The 26939-nt window shown below is 43.4% G+C and overlaps 1 protein-coding gene across 2 annotated transcripts in view; it reads left to right on the top strand.

The window, feature by feature from the left end:
* The first annotated feature begins 4181 nt into the window (after window positions 1-4181).
* WDTC1 (WD and tetratricopeptide repeats 1) overlaps window positions 4182-26939 on the top strand; it is a 63644-nt gene continuing 40886 nt past the window's right edge. Inside the window, exons 1-3 of one of the 2 annotated variants that reach the window (XM_055574007.1) lie at window positions 4182-4606; window positions 18115-18262; window positions 19630-19713. In XM_055574007.1, coding sequence (XP_055429982.1) covers window positions 18215-18262; window positions 19630-19713 — 132 coding nt within the window. In that variant the 5' untranslated portion in view covers window positions 4182-4606; window positions 18115-18214. The remainder of the gene's footprint in view (window positions 4607-18114; window positions 18263-19629; window positions 19714-26939) is intronic. The other variant, XM_055574006.1, reaches the window with a different exon arrangement.

Genomic DNA, 26939 nt, shown 5'->3' with positions numbered 1-26939 from the left:
TCAGCTTGCACAGGCCCTCAGCAGTAAAATCATGAAGTCCTAACCACCGGGCCATTAGGGAATTCCTACCATAGAATTCTTTGAGACATTCTCTTGAATGTTCCCATCAGTGGCGATCTCTGCCCCTTCTTTGGCTGGATTAAAAAAAAATGAAGATAATTCATTTAGGAAAGAGAAGACTCAGTGGGGACACGAGAGTCATATTCATTATCTAAAGCTTTTTTAAAAAAGATATTTAATTGCTTGGACCAGTTCTTAGTTGCTGCTCATGGGATCTTTGATCTTCACTGGGGCATATGGGACCTTTAGAGTTGTGGTGTGTTGGACCTAATTCCCAAATCAGGGATCAAACCCAGGCCGCCTGCATTGGAATCAGGCGTCTTAGTCATTGGACCATCAGGGAAGTCCCTAAAGGTTTTTTAAGAGAAAAAGGGATCATTTTGACTATCACTCCTAATCAAATTGACACAAGACTTTACAGTTTATGTAAATATCACTTCACTTAATACACAAAATCTATGTTGCCACCGAGAACAGAGTTGAGACAAATAAGTGGAAGTAAGAACTTCATTACAAAGAACTTTCTAGTGATCAGAATAATGCAGACAAGGAAATGTGCTGCCCCATGACAGGAAGAATTGCTCACCTGGGAAGGGCTGAGCAGAAAGCTGAGGATGCCAAGCAGGAAAGCAGATTAGGGCTCAGTTGACTCTAAAATTCAGACCCAAGTCTGGGGCATGAGATTGGCTAATTCTTTCTTAGTTTCACTAAGCAGGATTTTAGAGAAGGAACAGAAGATCAGTAAGATAAATGGGAGCAGGAGGAAGCTTCCAAGTGGAGTGAATAACTTAAACAAAGGTGCAGTGTCCTCAAGATGAGTTGGGATACTCTTGATGGACCAGTTGGACTGGAGTGGACAGTTTGGGCCCTTGAGGGTCTGTGACTTTAAGCAAATCACCAGACTGTTTTAGATCAGTTTTCTCTTCCTTAAAATGAAAGGACTAACCGAAATCAGTGAGTCTGAGGTTTTCTCACAGCGACCTAGAGGGCACTCCCAAAGGCTTTGCAAACACAAGTCCTAAAGAAAATACTAGGAGGGAATGTGTTAGTCGCTCAGTCATGTTCAACTCTTTGTGACCCCATGAACTGTAGCCCCCAGGCTCCTCTGTCTATGAAATTCTCCAGGCAAGAATACTGGAGTGGGTTGCCATTTCCTTATCCAGGGGATCTTCCCGACCCAGGGATCGAACCCGAGTCTCCTGCATTGCAGGCAGATTTTTTACCGTCTGAGCCACCAGGGAAGCCCCTGATGAGTACATTTTTTTAAAAAAATATTCAATTACAAACTATTTCAAACATTCAGAAAAATATAGATAATAACATAACCACTAAGATAAAAGTGATGTTTAATATTTTGCTATGTTTACTATTGACCTCTTTTTTAAGAAATAAGTTAGCACTATAGCAAAACCCGGCTTCCCAGGTAACAACAGTGGTAAACAACCCACCTGCCAATACAGGAGGCATAGAATACCAGACCACCTGACCTGCCTCCTGAGAAACCTGTATGCAGGTCAGGAAGCAACAGTTAGAACTGGACGTGGAACAACAGACTGGTTCCAAATAGGAAAAGGAGTACGTCAAGGCTGTATATTGTCACCCTGTTTATTTAACTTATATGCAGAGTACATCATGAGAAACGCTGGGCTGGAAGAAACACAAACTGGAATCAAGATTGCCGGGAGAAATATCAATAACCTCAGATATGCAGATGACACCACCCTTATGGCAGAAAGTGAAGAGGAACTCAAAAGCCTCTTGATGAAAGTGAAAGTGGAGAGTGAAAAAGTTGGCTTAAAGCTCAACATTCAGAAAACGAAGATCATGGCATCCGGTCCCACCAGTTCATGGGAAATGGATGGGGAAACAGTGGAAACAGTGTCAGACTTTATTTTTCTGGACTCCAAAATCACTACAGATGGTGACTGAAGCCATGAAATTAAAAGATGCTTACTCCTTGGAAGGAAAGTTATGACCAACCTAGATAGCATATTGAAAAGCAAAGACATTACTTTGCCAACAAAGGTTTGTCTAGTCAAGGCTATGGTTTTTCCTGTGGTCATGTATGGATGTGAGAGTTGGACTGTGAAGAAGGCTGAGCGCCGAAGAATTGATGCTTTTGAACTGTGGTGTTGGAGAAGACTCTTGAGAATCCCTTGGACTGCAAGGAGATCCAACCAGTCCATTCTGAAGGAGATCAGTCCTGGGATTTCTTTGGAAGGAATGATGCTAAAGCTGAAACTCCAGTAGTTTGGCCACCTCATGTGAAGAGTTGACTCATTGGAAAAGACTCTGATGCTGGGAGGGATTGGGGGCAAGAGGAGAAGGGGACGACAGAGGATGAGATGGCTGGATGGCATCACTGACTCGATGGACATGAGTCTGAGTGAACTCTGGGAGTTGGTGATGGACAGGGAGACCTGGCGTGCTGTGATTCATGGGGTCGCAAAGAGTCGGACACGACTGAGCAACTGATCTGATCTGAAGAGACTCAGGTTTGATCCCCTGTGCTCCTGAAGGAGGGAGGGAATGGCAACCCACTGGAATATTCTTGCCTAGAGAATCCCATGGACAGAGGAGCCTGGCAGGCTATAATCCATAGGGTCGCAGAGTCGGACACAACTGAAATGACGTGGCATGCATAACCAAACCCCATTGTTCATCTTGGTTTTCTTCCTTTTCCTCAGAGGTACCCACTTTCCCCAAATTGCTATGTGTTTTTCCCATTTAACTTTTTGTACTTTTATTTCATATGTAAGCATCTATAATATGTGGTATTTTTGTGTTACGTTTTACATCAATATCATACTGAATGGATCTTTTTCAACTTCCTTTTTTCCACTCATTATTATGCTTTTAAGATTTCTCTATCTTGACAGCATGTGAATCATTGAATTGGTTGTGTAGTACTTCATGATCAGGGATTGAACTTGCTTATCCTGAATTGGCAGGCAGATTCTTTACCCCTGACACACCTGGGAAGCCCCTGATGGCTCAGCATTAAAGAATCCACCTGCAATGCTGGAGACTGAGGTTCTATCCCTGAGTGAGGAAGATTCCCTGGAGAAGGAAATGGCAACCCACTCCAGTACTCTTGTCTGAGGAATTCCATGGACAGGGGACCTGGCAGGCCACAGTCCATGGGATCCCAAAGAGTTGGACACAACTGTGAGACTAACTTTCACTTTTCAAGGAACTGTACTCAGTACAGGGCTGACATAGTAAGCAAATGCTCAGCAAAAGCACATTATTGTTATTGTCTGATAGAGGGCACCCTATGGGTGAGCGATAAGTTTCCATTCTTGGAAGATGACCTTGTCTTCTTTTTCTGACTGGAGGCTCCTCGTGGGTGGGGCCCAGTCTCTACCTTCAGAAGTTAGGCAAAATGACTCCCTTGTGACCTTGGGAACTTCTTTAGAGAGGAAGTGACTCCTCCATCAGACTTGGGTCTCCACGAGCCTGGAACCGCCTCTCAGAGGTGGGAACAGCAGTACTTCCACCGATCTCAGATGCATCTTGTCTCTTCCAACAGACTGAGGGTTTCCAAGAGTGTGTGTATGGCTGGCTCCCCTCCAGGCCACCCAGTGTAGGCTGATTACCTTTTATCCTCCTCCTTCAGGCGGGGAGACAACGGTGAGGAATGTGCCGCTGTAGCAGCCCCCAAGAATAGGATGGAGTGAGCTGAGACTTGGCTCTAGGGGAGGACCTGGGGCCCCAGCCTTGAGGGGTCCCGCAATTAAGGGGCTCTGAGGAAGTCTTGAGAAGGCTCTTGCGAGACTGTGTCGGCCTCTGGGGGCAGTGGGTGAGGGGAGTGTCCCAAAAGTGACAGCAGGGAGCATTTTACGTGGATATAGGATAGAAGGCGCGTCCGGGTAACTAATGGCAACTGGGCGGGGTAAGCCCGCGCTGCGGGAGTTCTTCGACGGAGAAAAACTACGACTCCCAGGATGCCTCAGGGCCTAGCCCAGCTTTTCCGCCCGCCCACTGGCTGCCGGTCTGGCGAGCGGCGAAGCGGATTGGCCGCGGCTGTGCGGGGCTCCCCCACTAGCAGGTTAGTGGGCGCCGCCGGCAGCAGACGTTGACCGGGCGCGGGGAGTGGAGGGTGTTGGGGTGGGGGGGCCCTGATCGCCATTCTGGAAACTGCCGGGCGCTGTCTCCGTAGCGTAGCCGCTGGCTGTGAGGCGCGGGGCGGGGGCGGAGACTGCGTGGCGCAGGCGCGGTGCTGGGCTTCTCCTGGGTCCCCAGACAGCTGGAGGAGATAAACAGAGCAGGAGGAGGGAGGGGAGTGCGTGTGTGAGAGCGCGCGAGGGAGTGTGAGTGTGTGTGTGAGCGCGGGTGTGAGGCGGTGCGCAGGGGCGGGCGGAGGCGCTGTCCGGCCCCGGCCAGGCGCCGGGCGGGGAGCATGGGAAGGGGCTAGAGCAGCCCGGGCCCCCCAGCCCCCTCCCCGGGATCCGCGCCCCCCCTCCGGGGAGAGGGGCCGGGCCCCCCGGACGGACATGGGCTCCTGAAGTTGCGCCGCCACCGGTCCTAGGAAGAGGCCTGACAGGTACGGGTAGCCGCCGCCCCCTGCTCTTCGCGGGCGCCCAGGCGAGGACCGGCTCCGGCAGCCTTGGGCGCACGGGCCGCCTCTGCTCTGGGCCGGCCCCAGCCCTGCCGGCCCGGGGGCCTGAGCCCGTCCGCCTCGGGGAGGGGGGCCCGGGGTGTCCCAAGAAGGGGCAGGCCTCGCCGGGGCGGAGGGCAGAGTGGGCCGGGGTCGAGGTGGGGACGGAGGGCTGGCTGGGAAGTGGTGGGGAAGGCTCTGGGAGTTCGGGGAGCCTCAGCAGAGGGAGAGGTGGAAGTCGTCCCATCACGGGACTTTTTTGCGGAGTTTTTGTTTGACATCTGATATGGCCCGGGTCTCAGGAAGAAGGGGGCAGGTGGAAGTGCCGAGAGGGCAACGTTGACCTGACCTCCTGCTCTCTCTTAGTTTCTCTCTCTCTCTCTCTGTCCGTCCCCGTGTCCAGTCCAGGCTTCTGGCAGCCGCAGATGCTTTCAGTGGCCCATCCTGGCACCAAACTGAACTCTGCCGAGGTGTTTCCACCAGGCGACTGTAGCGCCCGTACAAAAGGGCCTTTACTTGGGAACTGGCTATTCAGTACCCACTTCAAAGGGCAAATAGGAAGTGTGGAGTAGGAGAGAGACTGCGACCCAGCAGGTTCCAATTCTCGTTGCTGAAAGCTGCAGAGACGCCCCCTTGCCAGCCAGGTTGAATTTGCCCAGTGCCCTCTGTCTCTCCTCTGCAGGTGTGCTACCGGGGTCTCCAGAAAAGAGATATCGGGGACTTACGACTCATGTCTAACAACCTAATTTGATTATTTCGCCCAAAGGCCTTTTTTTCTATGACTTTCTTTAACTGGTAGAGCAACTTAAAGTTTTCTTCCCAAGTTAGTGAGTTTAAAAGCCTGGTGGGGTGGCTGTAGCTTCCCCATTCTTTCTAAAGATGGGTAGGTGATCAGGGCAAAGTGGCAGTTAAGTCACCACTTTTAATAAAGCCTGAAACAGTTTTGAGAAGACTATTCTGAGGTCACCTCCTGACTCAAAGGCATTATGAAATCCCCACCTAGGGCACAGGTATGCCCAGTGGCCTCACTAAACTTTTCTGTATCTTGCAGTCCTTCTTGAGTGGCTAGTCTTTGTTCCTAAGTTGAAGGAACTACTTAAGGCTATTTTGGTTTGAATTCTGGTTTCTTCTTTGTAATTTTTCTGTTTTTAAAGAGGTTGTTGGCTGTTGAGTATAGTAATAACTAGATCCTCTATCACATGCCAAGGAGTAACTAGAAGGGCTTCCTTGGGCCAAGTCTAAAGACTGACAATGAATTTCTTCCTTGCAAGCTGTTGTGTTTCATTGGTAGGTTGGAAACAACCTTTTCTGCCATACTTTGTCATCACACTGCTTCAGTTCTGGAGTCCAGCGATCCTTCCCTCTTTTAATCTGTTTGGGGGCACTTGTGTTCAAGTCACATCCCTGTTTGCAGAAGCAGTGCTTTGGGTCAACTTTCAGGAATAACTGAACAGCAATTCATATTTGTGCCTGGGACTCCTTCCCTTGGGGTCACTGAAGGAAAGAGAATATGTGTAATGCTTGTGGTGATGATCTCATTGATGATTTGCCAGTTTTGAGTTTTAAAGTAGTCAAACAGCTTTCCTAACTGGCAAGAACTCACGAGACATCCTGTGAAGGATATTTTCACACACCTGGGCTTAGAATCTGGCAGATTACAACTGAAGAAGCCCCCTGCTAAACATCTGTAGCTCTGGAGAGGCTAACTGCTGGGATGATCCAGAACTGTGACTTTAATTATTCTTTAAATATTTTTCTTCTCTCTTTTTTGAATTAAGGAATATAGCCTGTATGTGCAGTCCTGGGTCTCAGAGAGGGAGTCATAGACAACACGTAGTGTGGTGATACTTAACTTTTCTTTTGGGCGACTGGTTTAATGATCCATTCTGTTTCCTTTCTTCTTTCATTGTTACCTTTTCAGATTCTCCACCACATCTTTGGGCTGCCAAACCCATATAACTCTTGGGCTGTGCTTTCTTCTCAGCTGTATAATAAGAAAGCTCTTCAAAAACCCAAGCCTTGATAGTTCCCATCAGAAACCAGTCCCTTGTGTTACATTTAATTCTGGCTCATACTGTGAGGGATATTTGCTAATTGGAATACATCCTAAAAAGTGACTGACGTTTATTGAGGGCCTGGTATATGTCAGACTCTATGCTCAGTAGTGTTTTTACTTTATCTAATTTAACCTTCATGACTACCCAGTGAGGCGAAAATCATTTTTCCTAATATACATAAGAAGATACTGGTTCAGAGAGGTAAAATAACTTGCTTAAGGCCACACAACTAGTAAGTGAAAGGATCAGAATTCAGACCCAGGTCTGTCTCCTCGGGAATCGTGACACTTGATCAGGAGCACAAGGGACCAGAGCTAAGAGCCTGGGGGACATATACTTGAAGAACTGTCCTTGGAAAGGGAACTGGACTTTTCTCTGTGTGATTCTGGAATGCAGCATTAGGATCAGAGGATAAAAATCCCAAGAGGGTAGATGTTGGCGTGACAGGAGAGAATTTGGCTTTCTAAAAACAAAATGGGCTGCCTTGTGAAGGAGTGAGTTAGCCATCATTGGAAGTATTCAAGCAGAGGCTTTGCCACTTTTTATCAAAGATATGGTAGAGGAGTTCATACTTATGTAGTTAATTGGACAAGTTTTTTTTTTTTTTGTAAACTGTTAATATGTGAAAATTATATGAAATTCCTATTGTTTTGGTCCATAAAAAGCTAATATGTATTGAACATTTTGTGTCTGGTACTTGCTGGACACTTTTCTTCCAAGATTTCATTTAGTCCTGGTGATAAGTATTATCACTATTCCCACTCTACAGATGAGGAAGCTGAGGATCCAGAAAGTTGACAGATATGCCGGAGGTTACACAGGGAGTAATAGTAGGGCTGATACTTGATCCTGCGTGTGCACCTTCTTAGATGTGTGTCCTGGAGTAAATCACATGTTCTCTCTGAGCTATGCTTTTCTGATCTGTGAAATGACCACCTACTCTACAGTGGGTTTGTGAGGAATCACTGATGTAATATTTGCTTTTCATTAGATCTCATCTATTGCCCATCAAGGGCCTGGGTTTGGGGGTGAAGGGACTTGGGTTTCTTCAGGGTGAATTCAGGCCTGTCGGAAACCCGGAGAGTCGTTCTGGGGTTCATTCTTGGCGCTATTAGTAGTAGGTGCTGACTCCGCAAAGGGCTTTGTGGCATTAGTGACTAATACCTTAAAACCTGAGGCCCGAATAAGAGGAGGATTCAGCCAACAGGTTGGGGCATAGGAGGCAGTGTTGGAGGTTGTGTGGAATGGAAATTCTCACCCTGTTGTAGAGTCAGATTCAGGGATCACTGCTGCATCTTCATATTTAATGTCTTCTTTTAGAATGAACAAGGTCATAACTGCTAGAGCTGTGACAGAGCCAGATGCAAAGAATAATAACCCTTAATCCTCCCTGTAGCCATCTGGGGAGGTATTAACCCCATTTTCTTGGGGAAGGGGGCAGAGGAGGATCTGTTCTTGCCCAGGTAGCTATCTACAAGCTCTTTGGAGGCAGTGTTAGGATCAGGACCTTGGTAAAATTATGTCCTTGTTCATAACCTCCAGATTTTATTTTCGGAAAGCATAAAACTGTGCTTATTCGTGAACCTTTTAGAGAGCCTTTCTCAGAAGGGGAGTCAGGCGTTTCTGGTCAGGGAGCTTCATCCGTTGAGGCCTGAGTGTTTGGGTGCCAGTGGCTTTTCCGGTTCCCTCTTGAGCTGGACATCTGGATGTAACACAACTGCAATTGAATCAAAAAGGAAACATTTCCAAATTGATTGACTTAGTTTTCCTTGACCTTTCTACGAGGAGTGAAATTAGAGGGTGAAACTTAAAGGGCTTCCCTATGAGAGGTACGTTGAGTTGTGGCAGGATTTGGGGCGATCCAAGTTAAAGGTGAAATGCAAGACCGGATGCTCTTGAATTCAATGAGAAAGGATAATGTTATCAGAATACTCTCCCATTTCTGTTTCTGTTCCCTTCCACTACCTTAAGATAATTGTGGCCCTATGACACTGCAGATAAATTAGTATGGTCACTGGAAAGCAAAGTTCTGAGAACAGGAAAATCTTTTACAAAACTCAGATGGCGATAGAGAACTCTACAGACAGAGAAGACATCAAGGTGAGTTTTCATCCAGAGCTCCCAGAGTGGAGCATTTCTTAGGATGGCCTTTCCCAGAGAATGCTTCAGTCAGCCCCATCAGATCAGATCAGATCAGTCGCTCAGTCGTGTCTGACTCTTTGCGACCCCATGAATCGCAGCACGCTAGGCCTCCCTGTCCCTCACCAACTCCCGGAGTTCATTCAGACTCACGTCCATCGAGTCAGTGATGCCACCCCATACGGAATCATTTAAGCCAGGAGCCTCAAAGTGGCAAAGAACTTTTCCAGTGATGCTTGGCTGATGGGCTTGGCCTGCCATCCACACCTTTCTCAGATGTTCTTGTGCCAACTTAGTCCATGACCCTGAAAGCAAGCTTTAAGTTTGTGTTTGAGACCAGCAAAGTCAAGGTGATTTTGATGCCTTAGCCTAACCCTAAGAAATAAGAGACAGAGTTTCTTTTGGCAAAGAGTGCTTGGATGTGGTCTAAATAAAGATAGTAGGAATTCTTTTTTAGTGGTCAACAGCCTGGGTTCTGGAGATAAACTATCTAGTTTGACTCTTCATTTAATTACTGTAACTTTGGGAAGTTAACTTCTCCATGCCTCAGTCCTTCATCAATAAAATGAGAATAATAGTAGTACCTGTCTCAGGGCTGTTATGAGGAGGGGTCTGTCAGACAGTACTTGTAAAATGCTTAGAATGTCCAATAAATACTATTTGCTAGGCTCAGTATCAGGCATTTCCTCCCATTCCTCATCACTCTGTGAAGGTGGGCTTTATAATCCCTGTTTTATAGATTAGGAAACTGAGGTTTATAAATACTGTCACAGAGAAAGTAGGTGGCAGAACTGGAATTTGAACCTGAGGTCTGTTGGACTCTGCGGCCAACTTTATTTTATTATTTTAGTTCAAATTACCTTTATGCATTGGAAGTGCATTTTTTCCCCCATAGGATTGCTCCAGTAGGAAAACCATTGCAAATAGAGAGGAAACTTGCATATATATTTTGCATAATTCAGGATGTTGACAGGGAGGCCAGTCAGCTGTCACTCAGCTGGGGGCACTTCCCTGTAGTGGGAGGCAGCAAGTCCAGAGGAAAGAGAATACAGATGATGTGGATTCAGTCTCCACTCTACTGCTTCCTAGCGGTGTGTCCTGGGATAATGGTATTGGAAGGGATTTTGCAGTGCATCTCAGTCTACGGCTTGTTTTTCAGATGGGTAAATAGGCTGAGGGAGTGAAATGCCGTACTCAGAGTCACACAGCCAGTTAGAGGCGCGTCTTGGCTTGGAGCACAAGCCCCTAATCCCAGTTCAGTGCCTCTCCCTCAGTACCGCATAGCAGTGGGCTTCAGTTCCCCCTTGTTAAAAGGGGGTCATAGGAACTTTCCAGCTTCTTCTCAAGGTTATTGTGAAGTTCAAATAAAAGCATGAACAGAAGCATTGTGATAGGTATAAAACACTGTTTGTATGCAAGGCAGTCATGCTGTTGTTCATTCAGCAAGTCTTAATATATTGGTACCTGCTAAGCCCACATCACTCCTTGGGAGACCCAGGAGGGGTCAGTAGATGAATCAGATAGATAGAGTTGGCCCTCAGGATGTTTTTAGTCTGTTAAGGAAAAGAAGCCACATAAATAGCTGCTATTCAAGTTAGGAGACAAATGAAGGAAAGGGTGAGAACTAAATTTTCTTAAATTGTGATTTTCAGGTAGAGAACCGAAGAAAGGGTTTGGGGACTTTTCCTCCTTTATAGCTGAGATATAATTTACTTACCATAAAACCCATGCTTTTAATGTGTGCAGTTCTTCACTTTTTGATACAGTCACAATTGTATAACCATCTAATTCTGGAACATTTTCGTCACCCCCCCCCAAAAGAAAACCATACCCTTTAGCTATCACTGCCCACCCCCAATCACCCCATCTTCTCTCTCAACCCTAGACAACCACTAATGTACTTTCTGTCTCTATAGCTTTTTCTATTCTTGAGATTTCACATAAATGAATTCACACAATATGTGGCATTTTGGGACTGGCTTCTTTCCCTTAGCATAATGTCTTCAAGTTTTCATCCGTGTTACAGTGTGAATCAATACTTCATTCCTTTTTATGACCAAATAACATTCCGTTGTATGAATAAGCCACATTTTGTTTATCCATTCATCAGTTGATGGACATTTTGGTTGTTTCTGTCTTATAGCTATTGTGAATAATGTTACTATATGCATTCTTACACAAGTTTTGTATAGAATTTCTTTGTTTTCAACAAAGTCACTTTTTTCCTCCTGATCTTGTATTTCAAAGCTAGCAGAGGTGATAAAGACATCCTGTTCTCTATGCCCCACCATACCACGCACAATGGAATCCTCAGTGTCAGCTTTGTCTCTCTGGTAGGGAAGGAAATGTGGAAGAAATGTTGTAACCATGCCACTGAGCATAGATAACAGGAGTTATCCGGTCTTAGAATTTAGGTTTGGCTACCATATATTCCCTCATAGCTCAGTTGGTAAAGAATCTGCCTGCAATGCAGGAGAGCCTGGTTCGATTCCTGGGTGGGGAAGATCCTCTGGAGAAGGGGTAGGCTACCCACTCCAGTATTCTTGGGCTTCCCTTGTGGCTCAGCTGGTAAAGAATCTTCCTGCAATGTGGGGGACCTGGGTTTGATCCCTGGCTTGGGAAGATCCCCTGGAGAAGGGAACAGCTACCCACTCCAGTATTCTAGCCTGAAGAATGTCCATGGGGTCGCAAAGAGTCGGACACAGCTGAGCGACTTTCACTTCACTACTACTGCTGTTGCTAAGTCACTTGAGTCGTGTCCAACTAAGCCTTCAATTAACAATCTATTAAGCCCCTACTATGATCCGGGTATATATTTTGCACTTTTATACATACTTCATATATTCCTCACAATGATCCATTGAAGGAGGTTAGCATCCTTCTTTTACAAGTGAGCAAATTGAAACTCAGAAAGATTAAGTAACTTGCCCAACCAGAGGCTGAAATTCAGGCCCAGGTGCCTACGTATTTTAAGTCTGCTTCTCTTTCTGCTACATTAACCAGAGCCCAAACAAGGACTATGGCACACCTCAAATGGGTGGTTCCTCGTGTTTGCATATTGCCATTTAATCCTTGGTTCCAGATGAGTAATCTTCTCCAGGTGTACTTTGTTCTAGGGTTTGTTAACCTTAAGCTGTTATATTACTGGTACCCTTTGCATTATGACCCTGGAGAAGGAAATGGTAGCCCACTCCAGCATTCTTGCCTGGAGAATCCCATGGACAGAGGAGCCTGGTGGGCTACAGTCCATTGGGTTGCACAGTCTGACACGACTGAGTGACTAACACTTGCATTGTGAAGTATGAGTTCAAGTCCTCCAAACTGAATTTAATTAGCTTCCTTTAACTGTAACAGATATAGGCCCATTGAAGAAAGTTTCCCAGTAGCCTGAGTTAGAAGTCTGTGGAAGTGATGGTGTTAAGTTCTAGGTGTTTTAGAGCTCCAGGAACAGAATACCCTTTGGAAGATGCAACATCTACATAGCAGCTCATGTTTTCTTTATAACATTAAGTCATATGTTTTCCTCTGTGCCTTAGGTGTTTCTGTATTTCTCATATTCCTGATTCACAAAAACTGGCTTCCTTCTTTTTCTTTTCCATTGAATATCAGCTGGAGTTTGCCTGTAGTATCTTAAATTACAAGTAAATACCATTCCTAAACCTTTGTATTCTAGCTGGAGAATGTTTTCTTGACCTTTCATATTCTGCTAGCAAATTAGCCCTCAATGTTATGAGAGCTTTAAGTGTGAAAATCAGAGTTTATTTACTAACTGTGCTATCCTTAGGATGGAGAAGATACATTAAAAGTTTCTTGTTGTCTGGGAGTTCCCTGGTGGTTAGGACTCAGCCCTTTCACTGTGATGGCCTCAGTTCAGTCCCTGGTTGGGAAGCTAAGTTCCCACAAGCCGTGTGGTGCAGCCCCCAAAAAAGTTGCTTGTCAACTGTTAAACTCTTCATTCTTCATTAGTGATTTCCCAGGAGTCTGCCTAGCTCTACTGTTATATGTTTAGATGTGTGAATAAATGAGTATAAATAAGATTTAATTTATTATTCCATGTTGTTCCTTCTGAATTTACTGTCCTAGCTATTCATTTTGATCATCTGACTAAGGTAAAGTCCGCCTTCTTCAGTCTCTCCTTGGAGCTCCGATTATGGCCTGGGTGCCTTTGATGCTCCAGTAACTATGCCTGCATTGTGTGCTCTTAGTCTGTCACAGTCCCTGGCAAAGGAGACACTGAATTTGTTACTTTATGGATTCTTGAAGTCAGTTTGGTCTTTTTACCCCTCAACAGAACTGAATGTTATGTAATTCGCATACTGCACCAGAGATAGAAATTGTCTTGAATTAAACACTTTTCTAGTGTTTAATCACACACACACACACACACACACACACACACATGTAACCTCCTTTTGCCAATTTCAATATTTATATCATTTCATGTCTATGAGTTCTTTACTCTGTAGAATTGACTATTTCTGAACCTTCCTTAAAATAATGCTTTTAAAATTTGACCATGATTGAATCTCACATTCATATAACTTTTATTTACTGCTCTGATTATTTATGTATTTGAGAAGTATGAAACTAGTTATGCCCTCTGTACATTTGAGTGTATTTCTCTCCTGAGGTGAGCCTTTTAAATGATCTCTACTTAGAAGTGTTTCTAAGAGGTTTGTCTGCCTCTTAAAGTTTGTGAAGAGGCACTGTTCCCTTAAGAGAGGAGAGGGTGGGCCGTGCTACAAAATGAGCTATCTGCCAGTGTGCTATCATTTCTTCTCAGGATGGGAATGGAACTGTTTACCAAAATATCACCTGAGCAGTAGTTGTGTTAAATTTGACATTTTGGGTCTTAAACCTCTGCCTACCAGTCTGATACTGTTTTAAATCCCAGTTTCCATTTTACCATTTACCTGAATAGCAGTGATTTTTGCTTGCCTGGTTTCTCTGCTTTTACTCTTCTTATTCCTTTTAGTATTTCCAAGCCACACACCAATGTTAGCTAGAGTTGCTTGTGGCTTGTGGGATTTTAGTTCCCCCACCAGGGACTGAACGCACGCCCTTGGCAGTGAAAACACCGAGTCCTAACTGCTGGACCACCAGGGAATTCCCTAAAGTCCCTTGCCTTTGATTCTTTGCATCTTAGCATAGGTACTGTATCTTTTTACCTTCACTATTCCCTCATGACTAGCACAGTGCTGTGTGCTTCGTTAAAATTCAGCTTATGTTTTAAGAAAATTAGTGAATGAATAATGACAATTTATTTGGCTCTTTTGGGGATTCCCTGATAGCTCAGTTGGTAAAGAATCTGCCTGCAATGCAGGAGACCCTGGTTCTATTCCTGGACCGGGAGGATCCGCTGGCTGCTGCTGCTGCTGCTGCTAAGTCGCTTCAGTCGTGTTGGACTCTGTGCGACACCATAGACGGCAGCCCACCAGGCTCTGCTGTCCCTGGGATTCTCCAGGCAAGAACACTGGAGTGGGTTGCCATTGCCTTCTCCATTGTGTGAAAGTGAAAAGTGAAAGTGAAGTTGCTCAGTCGCGTCCGACTCATATCGACCCCATGGACTGCAGCCTACCAGGCTCCTCCATCCATGGGATTTTCTAGGCAAGAGTACTGGAGTGGCTTGCCATTGCCTTCTCCGAAGATCTCCTGGAGAAGGGATAAACTACCCACTTCAGTATTCTTGGGCTTCCCTTGTGGCTCAGCTGGTAGAGAATCTGCCTGCAATGCAGGAGACCTGGGTTTGATCCCTGGATTGGGAAGATCCCCTGGAGAAGGGAAAGACTTCCTACTCCAGTATTCCGGTCTGGAGAGTTCCATGGACTGCATAGTCCACGGGGTTGCAAAGAGTCAGGCACGACTGAGCGACTTTCACTTGGGGATTCTTGTGGTGATCATTACTCTAGGAAATTGCATACTGGAGTAGTTTATTTATGTATACATAGTGGTTAAGAGCGTACGTACAGTTCTGGGTTTGGGTCCCTGCTGTGTCTCCAGTTTATCAGCTATGTGACGTTGTGGGAATTGTTTCATACCTATGACTCTGTCTCCTCGTGTGTACAGTGAAGATAAAACCAGCACTACCATACAAGCTTTTGAGCTGATCTTAGCACTGGTTGTCTCCCTTCTCAGAATTGTATCCCCCTAGATCTTTGTGACTTCTTGCCATTCACATTTCAGCTTAAATGTCATTTTCTCAGAGAACTCCTCTGTATCAGACTGGATTTGTAGTTGTCAGCAACAGAAACCAATTCTAGATGATTCCTAAAAGAATATTAAGGAAACTCAACAAAATATCAAGGAAGGCCACAAAGCCAGACTTGAAGAATGGGCTGGAACAAGGGAAATTAGTTAGCAGCCAGGACCCACAGCCAAAATTATTCACAGAACCAGTCCCTGGGGTCACTGCTGCCACTCACATAGCTTACACCACCAGCTGACTCGGCCTTAATGGCAACTGTAGCCCCCTTCCTGCCAGCATGGACTCTCCATGGTCCTCTGATTCTTTGACAACAGATCTCAATTAAGGTCTGGGGCTCATGTGTCTGTTGACATAGCCTGGGCCATATGCACACACACTAGGTATAGGAGAGCCTCAGAAAGAGAATCTTGTCTCCACCATTCTCACTTCATAGTGAGAGGGCTCTCTACTTCCCACCAGACTCATGAGATGGGAAATTCCCAAAATACAGGAAGGAAGTTCACATGCTGAGCAGCCAGACAAACTCCAAAATGCACTATATCTTTTTTAACCTCAAGTCTAAAAGTAGCTCATCGGTCACTCTCTGATCAGCTTGTTTTATTTCATCATAGCACTTTTCACTACTGGACACGGTCTTATTTTATCTGTATTATTATTTGTTATCGATCCCCTCTTGCTAGAAGATAGGCGCCCTGAGAATAAGGAATTTGCCTGTTCACTGCTGTGTCTCCTGGGTCTGGAATAGTGCCTGGCATATAGTAGAAGCTTCTTGTGCTTGCTTGTTGAGTGAATAAATGAATGGGTGAATAAATATAAAGCACTTAGCATAATTCTTGGCACATAGTAAGTACATAATATTTGGCAACTTACTATTTCTTAGCAGATACAAGTATTTATGTTCCTTTCAAAATAAAATTAGGGAAAGGGCTTTATACTTACATTATTTTTTTTGACCTTCCCAGTAACCTTCTAAGGAAAAGGGTGTTGGGAGGAAAAAGTGAGCCTTCTTCTGGTGAAGCGTGCGTGGCCCCGTCACTGTTTGTTGCAATGCTTCCTGTGCCTGTGAGTCACAGGAATGACTGCCTACTTAGAGAGATTGAGACTTGACCAAGGCCACATGGCTGGTCTTACTTTATATCAGATATACTCACTGACTTTGGTGTTTTCCATTGTGATAAGCCCCATCTCATATTCATGGTGTTTGTGGGGGCAATTACTGTTAATATTTTGGCTTTGACTGTTGTAACACAAATCAGAGTCATAAACACAATGGCAGGCCAGTGCTTAATTGATGTCAGTTTGTTCAAATTTATAATTTTAATTTGATAGCCAAGGGCCCCTGGAAAAGCCATCACAGAATTGTAGTTCTTACAATGGCATCCCTGGATGTTCTTGGTGCTTGTAGGTCTTTTGATCCTAGGTAGTGCCCATGACTTCCATATATCCCTAGTAATGCTTACTGAGATGCAGTGCTGGTTGGCTTCCACATTCTACGGGAAGGTTCTTGCCCTTTTAAGAGCTTGTAATCCCAAAATAGATCATGGAGACATAAGCCCCAAAGAATTCAAGCTGAATGAGAGCATCTAATCAGGCAGCAAGTTTTGTTTTGTTTTTTTTTTGTCCTACTGTGTGCCTAGCACTAAAGGGAAAAAAGCAATCTCCAATAACATAGTGTTTGTAAATGGAGTCTCCTTTTGTGGTTAAATGTCAAAAGGAAGGGAAGGAGTCTGCTCACAGCTCAGGTGGGGAATGTTTGGTTTTAGGAGGGTGTACAAGGGATCTTCAGGAGGCCAGCAGGAGGAAAGCCTGGGCCAGGAGATCCAGAAGTGGCTTCAGGGGGTCCTGCTGACTCAGGAGGGTTAGCAGAGAGGCCTGATGGGTCCCCAAGGCATTGTCATAGGGCCATGATGGAGAAGAAAGACTGGATCTCCTGTGTGACTCCAGAGGTAGAAACAGGACCAAAAAGTGGGCATAACAACAGGCAGAACTTTATTTTAAAATTTTGTGGGTTTATTTTCTCTAGCTGTTTTTCTTTTCTGATTGTAAAATTAATGTGGTTATGTAGAAAAAAATTGAAAACATCAAAAAGTAGAAGGAAAAATTCAGTCATACTATTTATTATCTAAAGATGGCAATTGTTATTTTTTATATTTCCTTTTTTAAACATAGCTGTGATGATAGTGTTTATTGCAAAAGAAAATACAGGCAATCTGATATAAGCATTTTTCTTTCACAAGTAGCCTTTCTAATGCTGCATTATATCATATGGCTATCCATTATTTAGCTGTTCCTCTATCATTGGAAACCTGGTTGGCTTTATTTATTTATTTTGCTCTTCCAAACTCTGTGATGAGTGTGCTTCAGTTTGGAACTTTTTTATTTCTCATATTTTGTGCTTTCTTAATGATAAATTATCAGAAACAGTTTCTCTGTCAGAGTTGTATAACAAAGAAATAGTTTGCTTCAAGAGGTTCTGAGTATGAAAATCTACCTATCAGGATACTGAAGAAGGTTTTCTTAAAGTTGGACATGGTCACCATTACATTTCCTTTCCACTCTTTGACTCTGTGAATCTATCAGAAAGTTGAATGTTCTGTCTGTGTTACTGATTTAGTTTGGGGGAGAGCTAAGCTGAAGGTCAAGGATTTTGAAGCATAATTAAAAGTTACAGACTGGTGGCATACTGAGCAAGTGAAACTTGACATCTTTCTCGCTGTATGCCTTGTTCTTCCTTTCAGGATGTGTTTCCATCTTCCTTCATACTCAGTCACACACACACACACACACACACACCCATTTTCTGGAGAAGCACACACGACTCCTTCAGTGTTTGTTCCAGTGTTTCCTGTGGCTGTGAATCACTGTTTCTCCCCTGCCCCTTTGACCCTCCAGAGGTTCTTCAACACTATGGAGCAGGGCCAGCGCACCATGTCGTAAATCACAGGCAATAGCCAGTTTACTGGGTGGGCTGGTGGGGTATTTTAGGGGTGGAATCAGGGCTCCAAAGCCACCTTTCCCCATCCCTCAAGGTTTGATGATTTTTCTTCCCCCAGGTAATTAAATGTGTGTCTTGTGGACCTGGGCTTGGCTGGAATGCTCAAGGGTCCTGAAGATCCTTCTATAGCGTCCTTCTGTTGAACCTATTAAGAGAAGATGGCAAAAGTCAACATAACTAGAGACCTCATCCGCAGGCAGATAAAGGTAAGCAACCCAGCCCATGATCCAGAACATGAGGTCCTTTTTTCACCACAGGTTTCTTTTACAGCTGAATAAACTGAGGACTAGAGTCTCTGACTTGCCCGAAGTCGTACAACTAATTTACTTAGTGACAGACCCAGGACTGGAGCCGAGGTCTCTTGACTCTGATCTTCTTTTTCCCAAGAACGTGGGATGCATGGGGATTCCTCTGTCCAAGCACGTGTACCTGGGCTCCTGAGATTGATGGAGTCTGGGGAGGGAGGGGAGCATGAGTGTGCACATCTCTGAGGGTAGGGGTACAGCAGATGTAAGGAGAGCTTCATGTTGCTCTGGCTGCTCAGCTGAACCTGGGAGAGTCCTAATCCCACTTTAGCTTAAGCTCGCTCTTCTCTTCTTTGAGAGTCTCCTGTACCAAAGCCTGCACCTCTTCTCTGCGGTTTGTACATGGAAGACACTCTAGTACTGTGAGATGAATAGATGACTGGGCATTCACACTCATTTAGCTATGTAGCCCAGACTTTGTCAGGGAGGCCCTCAGCAAAGGAACACAGGGGTGTAATGGAGGAGATTCAACCAAGACAAGATGTGCTTCTGAAATAAGAACCCCAGGCTGGGGTCAGGAGCTTATAATCTCACTGCCCTAATTAACTACGTGTATGACTTTAGTCATTTCACCTCCTTGTGCTGCGGTTTTCAACTGTTAAACGATAATAATGTCTGTCTGCCTGCAGGCTAATCTTGAGGATAAAATCTAAAAGACCCTGAGAAAGTTCTTTGTAAAGGTTTGGTGACAAAAATCTTTAAAAAATTAAGTGGCGTGCAGCATCAGGTGTGGTCGCCGTCTAGAAGGACCGAGCATATGCCTCCCCATGAGCCATGTACTTGGTGCACGTTAGTCTGTGTGTCATGTATTCTGCTCTGCATCCTTTTGCAGCTTTGTTCACTTGTTGGGGCATTTTCTTGGTTTGATTTCATTAGACTGGGTGGCCCTCAAGGGCCAGGACTAATTCCTAGAGGCATAGAGTCACATAATTGGAGGACTGTGCAAGTTATTTTTCTCCTTTGTATATATCCCGGAATATGTGTCCTGAAGATGATGCCCACCTTCTTTAACCTAAATATGCAAACATTCTATTTGTTGTTCCAGGTTTGTTTTTTTTTTTGAACCTTACAATTAGGACTTAGTGCTTAATTACATACTCTTTTCTATTCTCTAATCCCTGCTGAAGTATAGTGTAAGCTCCCGCAGGCCAGTTTCTTGTTCTCTTTTTCTAGCTCTAGCCCAGCACATTGCTGTATATGTAATAGGAACGTAGTAAATCATGTTACATTTGAATCAGTTGAACCCATGAGTTTGTTTCTGTCTGCAGGAGCGGGGTGCCCTGAGCTTTGAGCGGCGCTACCATGTCACTGATCCCTTTATCAGACGGCTGGGCCTGGAAGCAGAGCTGCAGGTAGGAGCTCCAGTTTGCACCCTAGATGCAGATGACTGGTTCTCCACTCTCTGCCTGCCGAGAATCCTCTTGGCACTGTTCAAAGCATAAACAGTTTTTCTCTGTAGGTCATACCTGAAGGTTACCTCTTGTTTATAGCAGCTTTATTAGGCACAGAAATCTGAATCAAGGTTAGTGATTGACACGGTCACACAGAAGTTGTTTTTTGTCATACTATTTCCTTGGTGCTTGGAAAAAGACTATTGAATTTCTTTCATACTGCTGTTTTTACTATTGGCTTGGACAGTTAAGATTCTTACCTTTGTATATGAATTTAGAGTTTACAAAGTGTTTTCTCTCGCTCACACACGCACACACACATGTTTTCTCATTTTATCTTCAGAGAAATGCTGTGGGAGGTAGATAGGAAATAGATACATATTTTTTTGAAAAAGAGATTTAGAAAAACTCAGCACCTTGTCCCGTGTTGTGTTGTCCTGTCCAGTCCATGGAGAGTCAGGTCTAGAGTCCAGAAGTTGAGCTTTTTCGTTGTGTCAGACATAAAAACAGTCCATAATGTTAGTTTCATTCCCTTTCCTTCCTCAAGATCATGTTCTGAATCCAGCTTTTAGCTGTCCTGTCCAACTTAGTGTCATTCTTGGTTCCTTCACATTAGTGTTTTTAAGTGATTGTGTTCATCTTAGAAAAAGATTAGAAAGGAAATTATTGAATACTAACAGTGTTATCTGGAGGTAGTGAAATTATAGATGATTGTTATTGTTTTCTTTTCATTATAAACTTTTATCCCTTATAAAATATGACTACATTAATAGTAATATGGAAAAGAGAACTAGAAATTACATCTTATTCCCACCTCCCTAATATAGTTACTATTAGCATTTTATATACTTTATCTCTTGCATATTTTCACATAATCGTAATCACACTTTGATTTGATATTTTTTTCTATAATAATCCTTTTCTCTGTATTACCAAGTAGTCCTCACAGCTTTCACTGAAAATTTTTTTCTGATTATAGAAGTAGTAAATATCATAGTAGAAAATATGGAATCGACAGAAATATATAGAGAAGAAAACAAAAATCACTTTTAATTCTTCCATCCAGAGATAAACATTGTTACTGTTTGGAATATTACTTTTGTGTATTATGAAGCAGAATGCTCATTAAGAGATGGGCATTAGAGTTGGATAAATTTAGTTTCAAGATCTATCTTCTCTCCAGCTGTATGTACAAGTTACCCCTCATTTCCTGATCTATGAAAAGGAACAATAGCTGAGAACTGTTGTGATGATTAAATGAGGTGATTTTGTAAAGTGATTAAGACAATACCTGGATCATAGTAAGGTAGTTCAGTAAAAATAACAATTATTATTATTAAGTCTTCCAGTTTTTTTAATGCTTATATAAATTTTTTTCTACAAAATTGGTCTTATACCATTTACACAGTTTGTTACACTCTTTTATACTTTTATTTTCCCATATCCCATGGACGGAAGAGCCTGGTGGGCTAAAGTCCACAGGGTTGCAGAGTCAGACATGACTGGAGCGACTTAGCACACATGCACATATCTCTAAAAAGTCTCTGAACACATGAGTTTGTAAATACATTGTACTATTTATCCTTTGTTTCTTTCCATATTTCCTTTAGAATATAAAGTACCTCTGTTTAGTGCAGTTGGCCGTGGTGCATGGAAAGTTTTACCTCCGAGGGGACATTTGGTAACGTCCAGAAACAATTTTGGCTGTGAAAACTAGAAGAGCTCTACTGGCATATAGTGAATAGAGTGTGGGGATGCTGCTAAACATCCTACAATCAGAGTACAACAAAGAACGTGCAGCAAAGGATTATGCAGCGCCCAGTGCCAATAATGCCAAGGCTGAGAACCCCGCTCGGGGGGGATGCTGAGTAGACAGTTTCCACTAGCTGGCTGGGCTTCTCCTTTTAACTGTGCCTCCACCCAACCTGTATTGTCTCTATTATCTCTTCCTGGTTTGATAACTTTGTCCACAATAGACTTGGAAACTTCAAGAACACAAAACAGGATTCTATGATTCCCAAAGATTTGGCACTCAAATACAAAAATATGTTAAGGTAGATGAATTGTTTGAATTTGCACCTGGCTGAAGGCAACCTTGTTGGGAACCTGTAGCAGCAGTGCACAATATGAAGGAATGCACACAGGTTTAGATGTTAACACAAACATCCCAGCTTTGCACTTGTGAGGCTTAGAGAAGTCAGAGCAGATGGAAAGAAGACTGGGAAAAAAATAGGCTTATGAGAGAATCAGGGGGTTGGACCTGTAAAGTTGGGAAGCCTTTTGGATAGCTTTGTGGAGATGTCAGGTAGGCAGTTGATGGTGCTAACTGGGGGAGAGCTCTGGACCATAGGGAGAAATTCAGAGACTTCAGCTATCAAATCTCGCTAACTCTTAAGAGATACTCCAGCTGTCAGAATTGATTACAACCTAAGGAGATTGAAAAGTTAACCACCAAAGAGAGTCCATGAAGTAGAACAGAAACAAAACCAGAAGAGTGTAAGGAGAGCATTTCAAGAAAGGAGTGGTCAGTTTTACTCAGTGCTTCGGAAAGTTTGAGTAAGTGGGGGCAAAACAATGACTGTGGCCTAAACTAGAGCAGTTTTATTGGAGTGGTGAGAATAGATACTAGATGGAAGGAGTAAGTTGGACATGAAGGAGTGCAGTAGCAAGTAATGGTAGTGGTTTTGCCACTTAAGTCCTGTCGAGCTCTTATGACTGTGGTTTTTCAGGCTCCTCTGTCCATGGGATTCTCCAGGCAAGAATTCTGCAGTGGATTACCATTTTGTTCTCCAGGGAATCTTGCCAACCCAGGAATCAAACCCAGGTCTCCTGCATTGCAGGCAGATTCTTTACTGACTGAACTACGAGGGAAGCCCATAGCAAGTAGACAACTCTGTATTTAAAAAAATTTTTTTTAGGAAATTCTCTCATAGTCCCATGGTTAAGACTCGGTGCTTTCACTGCAGTGGGCCTGGGTTCATTCTCTCGTTGAGGAGCTGAGATCCCACAATTGCACAAAATTTTAAAGAGGGTGATTAAATTTTACTTATCTATTTATTTAGTTATTACAAACTTTTCCCCTAGATGAAAGGAAAGATAGGATGTAAGCAGTAAAAAGGGTAAACAGTTGCAGGAAGGGGGACCCCTTCCAGGGCCAGAGAGTGGGCTCTTGTCTAACACTCAGAAACGAATTGTCTGAGGAGACACACATGCTGACAAAGCAAGAGACTTTATTGGGAAGGGGCACCCAGGCAGAGAACAGCAGGGTAAAGGAACCCAAGAGAACTGCTCTGCCCCATGGCTTACAGTCTCAGGTTTTATGGTGATAGGATTAGTTCCTGGGTTGTCCCTGGCCAGTCATTCTGACCCAGGGTCCTTCCCGCTGGCACACTCATCACTCAGCCAGGATGAATTCCATGAGAAGGGTTTTTAGAAGTTGATGGGACATACGGACTGGCGCCCCCTCTCTCCTTCTGACTTTTCCCAAACCCTTCCAGCTGGTGGTACCTTGTTAGTTCCATTTTGTTCACCAGGACCTCCTGTTGTAAGAAAACTCTTACTGTTGTGCCTGGCCGTGGTGGGAGGTTTTGATAAGTGGTTCCCCTAACAAAATTGTAAAAGATGACCTTCTCTTGTCTCTACACCTCCTCTTCTCCGTTTTTTCTTAGCTCACTGCCTGGATAACTGACTTGCACAGATGTATCGAGTCTCTCTTGTCCTGCTCTCTTCTGTTCGACTTTAACCAGTGGGGAGTCTTTCAGGTGATTGGAGGAAGAAGACATCTGTTTTTTTTCCCCCTTGTTTCCACCCTTCAAAATCACTTTTGTTTTGTTTTTATATTTGTTTTCCAGCTCTATTGAGCTGTGTAGACAATTCTTGAAGGACTTTGTTTACCAAATGGGACGGTAGCTGGAGGGGCATATGGGATCAAAGGAGGGATTTGTAAGAATGGGAAGAAATACTAGAGCTTGTTTGTATGTTGATAAGAGAGAAAGGGATTGAGGATACAGGATTAGGACAGAATGACTGAAGGAGCAAAGTCCTAAGGAAGATTGGAAGGTTTAGGATTCAGAGTTGAAGCAGAGGGTTCAGCCTTTGATAAGTGCAGAGACATTTCTATCATTGTTACAAGGTCCGGTGGGTCTGGGGCCAAAAGAAGCATGAAAAGTGAAAGTGTTAGTCGCTCAGTCTTGTCCTATTCTTGGCGACCCCATGGAGAGTAGCCCCCCAGGGTCCTCTGTCCATTGAATTCTCCAGGCAAAAATACTGGAGTGGGTCACCAGGGGATCTTCCTGACCCAACGATCAAACCCAAATCTGCTGTGGCCCCTTGCCCGTGGATTGTTTACCCGCTGAGCCACCAGGGAAGCATAGACTGGGATAAAAACCAGAACATCATTGTAATAGTCTGTACAGTAGCAGTTCTCAAAGTGTGGCGTGCAGACCCCTGGGATCCCCATGACCTCTTCAAGGGAATCCATGAGGTCAAAACTACTTTCATAGTAATATTAAGACATTGTTTGCAAAACTAAACTAATTCATTTAAAAGTTTGTGGAAAAGTGGTAAAATTGTCATTTTAGTGTGAATCAAGGCAAGTAACATCAAATTCATTGAATAATTCACCCTATGCATTTGCAGTGACAAGCCAGTCTTACTTAAAATGCCCTTGATGTAAGTGCAGTAAAACTTACTAATTTTAAATTTCAACTCATAAGTACAGATCTCTTTAGTATATGGGGTAGAAAGTACTGCTGCTGCATACTGAATTATGATGGTTGTCTTGAGGAAAAGCACTTGTTCAGTTGTTTTGAGTTGTAAGCTCAACTGGACATTTTTTTCATTGAACACCATCTGAAAGAATGGCTAGCAGACGAAAACTGTGGTTATTCAAATATGGATATTTGGCAGACATTTTCTTTAAAATGAATGAAGTAAACTGTCACTTCAAGAAGAACAACTGACAGCATTTGTTGCCAAGGATAAAATTTGAGCTTTAAAGAGAAAAAAAAAAAAAAAGAATGTAGGAAAACTTGTGTTTGCCACCAAGAGCTTGATAGCTTCTCAATACTTAAAAAAAAAAATTATTTGGCTCTACCAGCTCTTAGCTGCAGTATGCAGCATCTTAGTTGTGGCATGTCGGATCTAGCTTCCTGACCAGAGATGAAACCTGGGCCCCCAGCATTGGGAGTGCAGAGTCATAGCCACTGGACCACTGGGAAAGTCCCTTCTTAATACTTCTTAAAAGACTTTTTGATGAGATCTGTGGTGATTTTAACAAATGTCAGCAATATTTTATTGTATAATAAATGTTAGCATTTGAAGATCTTCAAATTCAACAAGTCGCTATTTTCCAAACAGTCATACATGTACAGAAGTCATACGTGTGTAAAAGACCCAGGCATAATGTAAAATCAACCAGCACTTTTTAATGTAGCAGGTTACCAACAGCTCATTTATGTGGATTCAGATTCCACATTGTAACATTAAGAAACCATTATTTGTCCAGTTTTTGTGTAGTATTAGAGAAGGATACCTACAATGATCTGAAAAGGCCATTAAAATACTGCTCCTTATTCCAACTACTTATCTTTATGAGGCTGGATTTTCTTCATATACTTCAACTGAAATAGCATCTTGCACCAAAGTAAATACAGAAGTAGATATGAGCACCCAGACATGAGAATCCATTAAGCTGGACATTAAAGAGTTTTGCAAAATGTAAAGCACTACTGCCATTCTTCCCATTACATTCTTTTGCCTTGGAAAATATAGTTACTTTTTATTTAAAATGTGTTAACTTATCATTATTATTTTAAGTGAAATTAATAACTTTATTTTTGTTAAAGTTATAATTAATAATGTTAAGTTTAAATGAAGTTAATATTTCAGTTTTAATTTCTAATATGGTAAATATTGATAACCTATATCAATAGGTCTTGAGACTAAAAAGTTTGTAAACCAGTTGTCTATAAAGACACGAAGCTGAGTGACTGGATTGTGTCACTGGTGAGAAAAAAGAAAGTAGAGAGATGAAGGCCCAGGACCAAGAAAAAGGCATTTTCGGCATCTAGAGATTATCTATTTCTTCTCTTTCTCTACTCACAGGAGACAGAAAGAATAGCATAGTGGTGGAAGAACATGAAATCTTGGAAGTCAAGGAGGAAAAATATTCAGCTGTACTGATTTTTACAATCCTGATCTCAAAAGGCTATCTTATTTCCCTCTTTCCTAGTTTGAGGTTGAAAAGGATAACCTTTTTTGATACCCTCACCCCCCACTATAGTAATAAAAATGCTATTATAAGCCATATGACCTTGGATAAGCCCTTTAACTTCTGGGGCTCATTTCCTCATCTGTATAATAAGATACACATCCTGTTTGTCTCCTGGGTTTAAGAGAAGGAATAGTTAATTTATGTATGTAAAGTATTTAGCCAGAGAAGGCAATGGCACCCCACTCCAGTACTCTTGCCTGGAAAATCCCATGGATGGAGGAGCCTGGTAGGCTGCAGTCCATGGGGTCGCCAAGAGTCAGACGCGACTGAGCGACTTCACTTTCACTTTTCACTTTCATGCATTGGAGAAGGAAATGGCAACCCACTCCAGTGTTCTTGCCTGGAGAATCCCAGGGACGGCAGAGCCTGGTGGGCTGCCATCTATGGGGTCGCACAGAGTCGGACAGGACCAAAGTGACTTAGCAGAAAGTATTTAGCATGGCACTTAGTATATTGTAAAATTCATGGTATGTAGTACTCAAATATTAGCTGCTATTATTATTGTTATTTATAGAAAGTTCTTAAAGTTTCCTAAGATGCTGATTTGATGACATCTAACTTTTAAAAATGCTTTCTGGTCATTTTCTTCCCTTGTTTTGTTTCCCATCCATTATCACATTTGTGTGTTGGTCGCTCAGTTGTGTCCAACTCTTTGCCAACCCCATGGACTGTAGCCCACCAGGCTCCTCTGTCCATGGAATTCTCCAGGCCATAATACTGGAGTGGGTAGCCTTTCCCTTCTCCAGGGGCCTTTCCCAACCCAGGAATTGAACCCGGGTCTCCTGCATTGCAGGCAAATTCTTTACCATCTAAGCCACCACAGAATCCCTTATCACATATGGACCCCATTTCATTTAGCCAGAGTTGATTTGGGGCATTAAGAAGAGGTGATATTATAAGGGTTGGGGGTGGA

The sequence above is a fragment of the Bubalus kerabau genome, chromosome 3 (assembly GCF_029407905.1).
Source record: "Bubalus kerabau isolate K-KA32 ecotype Philippines breed swamp buffalo chromosome 3, PCC_UOA_SB_1v2, whole genome shotgun sequence".
In the NCBI taxonomy this organism is placed as follows: domain Eukaryota; kingdom Metazoa; phylum Chordata; class Mammalia; order Artiodactyla; family Bovidae; genus Bubalus; species Bubalus kerabau.
This window is presented reverse-complemented; position numbering and strand designations above follow the sequence as displayed.